Here is an 8,510-nt window from a genome sequence, read left to right on the forward strand (position 1 = left end):
ACTACATGTAGAGATGAATTCAGCTATAAATGTATATGCCCTTTTATTCAATATTTTGATTATTATTTAGCACATGTGTTCATATGCATGTGCGTGTGTGTGTGTAAGTGTATGTGTAGTTATATATACTAAAATACATAAACCACAGTCTTTTCATCAGTTTGTATTTGCTTCTTTAAAGTTTTATCACAAAAAATTCTAACAATATTTTTTACAAACTAATGTATTGAGTATATCACATACTTTTCTTATCCCAAACACATTTATTTAATATTATCTTCTATAAATAGTTTTACTACATCTGTGTATAAATATACACACAAATACTAACAATGTGTAACTGTTTCATTTTTAAATATTATTCTCACTTACATATAGATATTAAGCAATAAAATTATAAAACCTTTAACTCAATATTTTGATTATTGATATCTCCTTATATTTATATGTTAATTTATCTTCTTTCACAAATTATTCAATGAAAAATTGAATATAGCATATGGAAGTATTTGTTTTTATTATAAGACTACTTTTGGTATAAGCATCTAGATGAATGTTGCTAGATAAAATTAAACATGTATTTCTCTTCTTAGAATTTAAGAACTAAGAACTAAGGTTATGGCTTAGTGACAAAAAGCACTAAGGTTTAGGGCTATTACACATTAGTATTCACCAAGCTTTGCATTAGATCACCAGCATTACAAACAATGTTTTAAAACCATCTGGTAAAGGATTTGCAAATTTGTATTTATTTATTAAGTGCTATAAATCTGACTCTGCCACTTGAAATTTATATCAATTGAATCCCTTTCTTGCTCATTCCAGTCCATTCCTAACACTGATTGTTTTACTCATCAGTTAAGTTCCCAAACTTGTGTCAGTTAGTATCAATATGACAGACTAAGAATTGTGGAAGTCAATGCTTAATATTATTTAAAACTTTATTACTTGCTTATATCATAAGTATAATAATGTCATAGATAATTAAATATTTCTCAAAATTAAAAAATGGTTTATTTTTCCATAATTTGATATGCACATTTATCTCTTTTACACTTTTTTCCTAAATATATATTCTTGCCACTTCATGCTAAATACATTATCTTGTATTGTTTTCCTTTGATTATAATTTTAATGTCATCCCAAAAAGGGAGGTTTTAGCACTTAGAATATGTTACAAGTCCTATTAGATGATGCAAATACCGTAATGAACAGACAACATGTTTTATATAATGATTTCTGGCAGGGAAAGTTTTGAGTAGGAATCACTGATCCAAAGTAGAATTGTCACTTGAAACTAATAATATAGATGAGAGAGAAAAGAGCGAAAGATTATGCCCTTAGTCCCTTCAGTGATGACCTTTGTTAGAAGGTTATGTTACAGTTGAGACTTGAATATGATTTGAAAGATTAAAAACATGCTAGAATAATTGACTTTCAACTACATTCTATTTCACACATATGATATAAGCAATACTAAATGAACTATATGTTGATGTGTGTGCATAACAAAATGTAATGAGTTTGAGAAGAAGTAGAAGACTTGATATTAGCAGGAGTGGAGAGAATCAGTGAATGATTTAAATACACTGTTCATGTAAGAAATTATTTATCTTTATACTTACGTCTATTTCTGACATAGTTGATGTAGCTACTTAGTAAACAGTCAATATTACTTTATCATTTTGCTACTTATATTTAGATAATAAGTGTGAGTCTATAAACTTATTTAGAAATTATATTTAATAAGTGATGAAAGTATACAGAAATTTATTTAATGATATTTTAAAATGAGTATATATATATATATATGAGAATAATTTATGTATTTCTTTAGACAGATACATTTAAAAACATGTTTCATCAAAGAAATGAAAGATAATGTACAGATACTCTCTTAAAAGTTAAAAAAAAAGGCATTAAGTAGTAAAGGAAATTTTATAATATAGTGTAAATGTATTTGGTCCCCAAAAGACAAATACATTAGACAAGGATCAATCAAGAGTTGGGGTAGTTCAGTAAATTAGAAAAATTTCAAGAGAGGAGGTAAAGAATTTTAGCCAGGACTTGTTACCATGAGAGAAATGAAAGATTAAATTTAAGAAAGTGGCATTAAGTACTTGGCAAGTTTTAGGAAATCAGTTTACATTCATAAACTGGCATTATATTGGCAAATGCTGTTAATCCCAGCACTCGGGAGAGAGCAGCGGCTGGACCTCTGTGAGTTTGAGGCAAGCCTGTTCTAAAAAGTGAGTTCCAGGACAGGTAGTGATGTTGCAGAGAAACCTTGTCTCAAAAAGTCAATCCAACAAAAATCAAATATAGTTCAATCAATAAAATATGGATATTAATAATTTAAAGGATGAAATAGGTTTCAAGGAACTCTGCGATATTCATTTGATAATATATATGTATATATATATATATATACATATAGAATATGAGTCAGAACACTCTTTAAGGTTGGTATAAACAGAAATTGAGTATTTTTCAGAATTAAAAGGGGAATATAGTATTATTTCTCAACAAATTTGGTTCTCAAAACAGTACTGAAATAGGTAATTGAGATTTATCCTCTGGGCAGAAAATATATTACTATTTTAAAACTCCCAGATCAGGCAAAATATATGTCAGACTCTAGACTGCCACCTGGGGAACCTGCACAAGACAAAACTAGCTCCCCCTGAACTTGGGTGTCTATTGGGCAGCTTGGGCAGTCTAATGGGCCACTGGAAGAGAAAGCAGTATTTATCCCTAGTGCATAAATGGGCTTTTTGGAGCCCATTCCGTAAGGAGGGATATATTCTCTCAGCCTAGATGTGGGGAGGCTCAGTTCTTCCCCCAAATGATGTGACAGACTTTGATGATTTACCATGGGAGGCCTCACCCTGTCTGAGGAGAGGATAGTGGGGGAAATGGGAGGACAGGAGGATGAGGGAACTGGGTTTGGTATTTAAAATAAGATCATTTTAATTTAAGTAAAAAATTAAATGAAAAAATAAAAATATATTATTTGCCTGTATATGCTTGTAGAAATGGGGGTTTCTTTTAAATGATCATGGGGCACCCATGTAGGTAATGGAAGCTTTCTCCAGTGAGTTAAAGGTACTTCCTGTAAACTCAAAATTTACTAAAATTCTATAAATTGAACACATAGACTGCATGAAGTTTTTCTACTTTTATCTGTATATATTAATTTTACATATACATTCTGTATTTCATGGTAATGTTTTCATAAATGTTAAATTACTTTACTATATTTCCTACTTGTTATATTCTTAACTCTTCTCATTTCTCTCAATATACCATTTATCAGTTAGTCCCCATAATGGTTCTATGCCTCTTTTTTTCATGACCCAGACAGTTACTTGCAGTTCTAATATATGTATTTTTAAAAATTATTACTGAAAATATCAAGCACTGGTAAACACACTATCTTTAGAGATGTAGATGACTATATTTCTGCAATAATTATTTTGAAACAACTGGTACAGGCAAAAAAAATAAATATTGACTCTGCATTTGAAACAATGAGACTTGTTTATGAATGTTGTAAGAATACTTAAAAGATGAACTTCATTTGAAAATATCTTTATTGTTGCCACAAAATTCTTTTCATTTGAACTTACCTTGTCCTCATATAAGGATAGGTACATACATGAAACTCTAATGTATCCTCATGAAAATGAATTAATCTAATAATCATTTTATTGACTTTATCCTATGGATTACTTTTGAAATAAATAATCCCTGAAAGTATTTATTTTTTCTCATACAGTAATATGGTAAAGGACAACTACAAGCGGTTTTTTAGTCTTGGGGCTGCTGCTGAATGATCTGCAACACATCTGGATTGCATCTTCTTGAAAACAACAATGACTTCGAAAAGACAATACATTGTGTATCCTAATAGGTCTTTACAAAGGGGAAACCATGCTACCAACCTGAATTCAAGAGGAAGAGTAAACTTTCCATCATCAAACTGCAACTCAGAGAATAATATCACTGTTAGAAAACCAGAAAACCATGAAGTAACTCGAAACTGGATGCTCTTGATGCATAAAAATGCAGCCAAATTTTCTGAAGTAGAAATTTCTATTCCTCCTAGTCTACACACATCCCTGACTGATTCTAAAGAGTCTTTGATTAGTTCTATCATGGCAGAATGTGGCAAAGTCCACATTCATTTCCCAAGTACCAACTTGGGCCTTCAAAAAGTCCTTATTAGAGGCCCTGAAGAAAGTGTTGAAAAGGTTAAGAAAAAACTTCTGCAACTTGCAGAAGAAGAGCAAGCAAAGAGTTACTCTGTGGCTGTCCCTGTAAAGTCAAAATATCACCAATTTCTTATGAGTAAAAATGGTGGCAATCTTCATAAGGTCTGTGAGAAGACAGGGGCACGTATCATTTTCCCTACCTTTAAGAACAAGGATCAAGAATCAGTAACCATCATAGGGACAGAAAAGGCTGTTAAAGATGTGCAAAAAGAGGTAGAGGTTTTACTGAAAGATCTGGAGAACGTGGTGGAGGACAGCATAATGATAAATCCCAAATTCCACAATTACTTTGTCATGCAAAGAGGACAGCTTTTAAGAGAAATAATTAAGGAATACGGTGGTGTGTTTATTACCTTTTCATATGCAGGAAAACAGAGTACAAAGGTCACAATAAAAGGAGCAAAGGCTTGTGTTGAAGCAGCAAAGAAACGTATTCAGGAGATATTTGAACAATTGGGTTCACAAGTCACAACACGTGTTGTTCCTCCAAAATTCCATCCTTTTATCATGGGACCAATATGCTCTAGAATTCAACAAATTGCAAGAGATTGTAAGGTTCAAGTCAAATTTCCAGAAACAGAAAAACCAACGACAAACATACATTCACAGGTTCAGGAAACTGGGAAAGAAAAAGGAGGGAAGAACACTAAAGGGCCTGTATCAACTGCTCCAAAAAAGAGTGACACCATGTCTATCTCGTGCAAAGCAGAAAATTGCACGACGGCCACGCAAGCTGAGCAGTCTCTTGTTCCTGTCACTGCTGAAGTCCAAGTACCTTTTCATCTACATCCATACATCATTGGGCACAAAGGAAGTGGGTTACGCAAGCTAATAAAGGAATTTGAAGTTCATATTCAGGTATCACAACCAGGAGGAAATTTTCATATTATATCTATTATGGGCCTTGAAGCAAATGTAGAACAAGCCAAGATGAAACTGCAAAAACAAGTAAAAGCTTTACAAATGGAAATAGATGACCGGACATTAAGAAATTTCAGACAAACATTCAGTTTAGATCCCAAATATCATTCCAAGATCTTTGGTAATAAAGGTATACTTATTTCCCAGATTTGCACAGAATATGATGTTACTGTTCATTTTCCAAAGAAAGGAGTCAATCCAATACAAGATCAAATTACCATTTCGGGTTCTAAAGACAACATCCTAGGAGCTCGAGATGCAATAATGACAATGCTGCGTAAGATTGAAAAAACCGTTTCCAAGGAAATCCCGCTGAACCACCAGGTTTGTGCCAATATTGTTGGATTTGGTGGAAAATCCATTCATAAAATCATGGAACAATTCCATGTAGACATTCGTGTACCTTCAAAGGGAACTTGTGCTAATTCTAGCATCATTGTGAGTGGATCATCTTGTAATGTACAAGATGCAATTAACTATATCTTGACTCTTGAGAAACATTTCCTGTCTGTTGGAAAGTGTGAACCTCCGCTGGAGCATATTAAGCGTGGCCCTGGTCACATAAGTGTAAAAACATCTAAGAATTTTGGGAAAAGAAATGTTCTTCGTAATGCAAAATCTACGACACGTCCTCCACATGTGAACAATTCTGATGATTTTCCCAAACTGAAACATCAAGTGTCTCCTAAGCCTCACCCTTGGAGACCATAACAACAAGGAATAAACCAAATAAATGGAAATTGTCCCAACCTGATTACCTGAGACTGCTGTCAAATTTTATTATAGAATTGAAGTATTTATTGACTGTCACAATTCTGACATATTTTCCATCTTCACATCACTGCTAAGATACTACAAATGTTACAGTGGAAATTATGTTCTTGGGCTTGAATGTTTGCAAGATGTAACACTTTCTACACAGGAATATATCCTGACATATTTACATGTATTCTCTTAAGAAAGTCCATATACATTAACTCAGGCTTCCTACCTTCATGTTATATTAGTATGGCATTTTTAACTTTTACTATGAAACTTAGCAACTGTCACAAGAAAGCTACCTAGATATCTTTACGAAGTCATACCCTTTTGCTTCACAAAAACAATCAAATTTGTTCTTTTGGCTTCTTACATTATTTCTAATTCACATGCACAATGTGATATTATGGTTTACAACATAGTAAACACACTTTCTGGTCAGTATACTAGACATTGATATACTTTAACAGTACTTGCACATCACAAACATTGTAAAAGTGGTACTCAAGCAGATGCTGAAGCTCATCACATTGCATTAATTGAGTTGTTTCCTCAGATAATGGTCCTATCATTGAGGAGCTTGAGAATTTTATGATTTGTTCTAATACTCTAGACACACCTTTTAGAAATCTTCCTTCAAAAAAAGTTAAACTCAAGAAGAGATTATGTTTTCATTTTCCTTTGAGTGAATTCTTAGGTCTGATAAATTTTATATTAATTGTGTCAAGTTTGTTTGGTTATTTTCTTTTGTTCATTTTATTTGTTAGTGTCAGTCACTACCAAAAGGGCTACTGTTATAGCTACAGCTGATGTATGATATCTAAATCCATTTCCTCCAGTATTTATTTTGTTTCAATTAAGTTAATTGCCAAAGTCTTGTTTTCTTAGGAGTAGGTTTAATCCACTGAATGGTCTGTATAATGCATGCAACCCCAAACTCAAGTAAAATTCAGAAGTCTCAAAGATGGCACAGCAGTGGTCTGTCTTGTACCTGTACCAAAGCTATATGTCCTCAGTCCCACTAAGCTTGTTTGCATCCCCCTACAGGTCATCCAAGAACATTGTCTATACAGGAAACATCAGTAGGTTGCTGCCTAGCAAAGGTGTTGACTAGACCTGTGGGTATCTCAGTATACTGTAAACCTGTATATGATATTTTCAAAATATTACACGTGAATGCCTACCACCGCACAAAATTTATTATCTCTAGATTTTGTTTTATTTTGGTTTGTTCTAGCATTTCTACTACATACTTTGTTAACTAAGGTGCAATTTCAGACACTTTCACTTATGTCATCTTGTCAATATACTATTCTGACAAAAGTAGGTATTATAGCAATCTGGGGTGGTATAGTGTTGTAAGGTCACATAGTTTTTTCTTTTTAAATTTTATAATTCATTTTTTTGAGATGAAGTCTCACACAGTCAATGTAAGCTTTAAATTCTTGATTTTCCTGCTTTGAATTCTCAAGTGCTGATTAATAGGCATGTGCCACCATGCCTGGCTTCTGAGTCTTAACACATTTTCTTTGCATCGTGAAGGAATTCCTAGTAGCTTAACTCAAGGTATGTTGCTATTAACTTGGCCTAGTGGGTATTATTTTAGAATAATATTGATTATATAATACTGCCCTTATAACTTTAACAATTACAGACATATCACTTGGAATTTAGTGGTAACCTACTAAGCTTAACCATTATACTTTCAATCATTCAGAGATCATTTAGGAAAGGTTATGATAATCTTAGCAGATATTTTGTTTCACTTCAGTATAATGCACATAATTAACAAGTGCTTAATAGAAGCAGTGTAATTTATAGCTCTATAAGGTGGATAAATTTTTCAAACTGAACTTATTTCAGTGTTAGGTAAATAATTCCTCACTTGAATAATTTCAAGTTATTTTTCAGCAATGTTTTTTTTAACAAAGGTATGTGAGAAAATATTAGTCACATGATGGAATATTAAGTTATGCTATGATTTCATCAACATAATAGCCATCAATAGAAAATATAAAAATTATGTAGATGGCCAAAAGTTGAAATATGAATCTCTTTCAAGATATTTTATTTCTTAGAGAAGGGGAGGAGAGGAAAGCATGTGGGACCGGGAAGATTGAGTCAGGGGAGGATAGGACAAGGAAAGGAGAGAGAGATACCATAAAAAAGGGAGCCACTATAGGTGTCCAGAGACCTACAAGACTGACCCCAACAGTGGAAAGGCTACCTTTAATGCCTTTCCCTGAAAATGAAATTGATGACTAACTTATTCACTATCATAGAACCCTCATGTAGTAGCTGATGGAAACATAAGCAGACACCCACAGCTAAACACTGGGCCAAACTAGAATCCAGATGCAGAGAGGGAGGACAAGACCAGGCTACAGAAACCCACAGAGACTGCTGACCTGAACAAGGAGGAGCATATGGGCCGCCAGACTTAAACAAGCATCAGACTGACTCAGATCCCCTGAACATGGGTCCCAGATAGAAGGCCTGGAAAGTCGAAGGGAGCTCTGCCAGTGTAAACAGGGTGTATCCCTGGTGCAAAAATGA

The 8,510-nt window shown here is 33.4% G+C and overlaps 1 protein-coding gene across 1 annotated transcript; it reads left to right on the plus strand.

Annotated features, from left to right (window-relative positions):
- Positions 1-3,872: 3,872 nt before the first annotated feature.
- On the plus strand, positions 3,873-5,906 carry LOC127218357 (vigilin-like). The gene has a single exon (XM_051179376.1). It carries the CDS (start codon positions 3,876-3,878, stop codon positions 5,904-5,906), a length of 2,031 nt encoding a protein of 676 aa, XP_051035333.1. The 5' UTR covers positions 3,873-3,875.
- Positions 5,907-8,510: the final 2,604 nt, after the last annotated feature.

Source organism: Phodopus roborovskii, unplaced genomic scaffold (genome assembly GCF_943737965.1).
Source record: "Phodopus roborovskii unplaced genomic scaffold, PHOROB, whole genome shotgun sequence".
NCBI classification, from domain to species: Eukaryota; Metazoa; Chordata; class Mammalia; order Rodentia; family Cricetidae; genus Phodopus; species Phodopus roborovskii.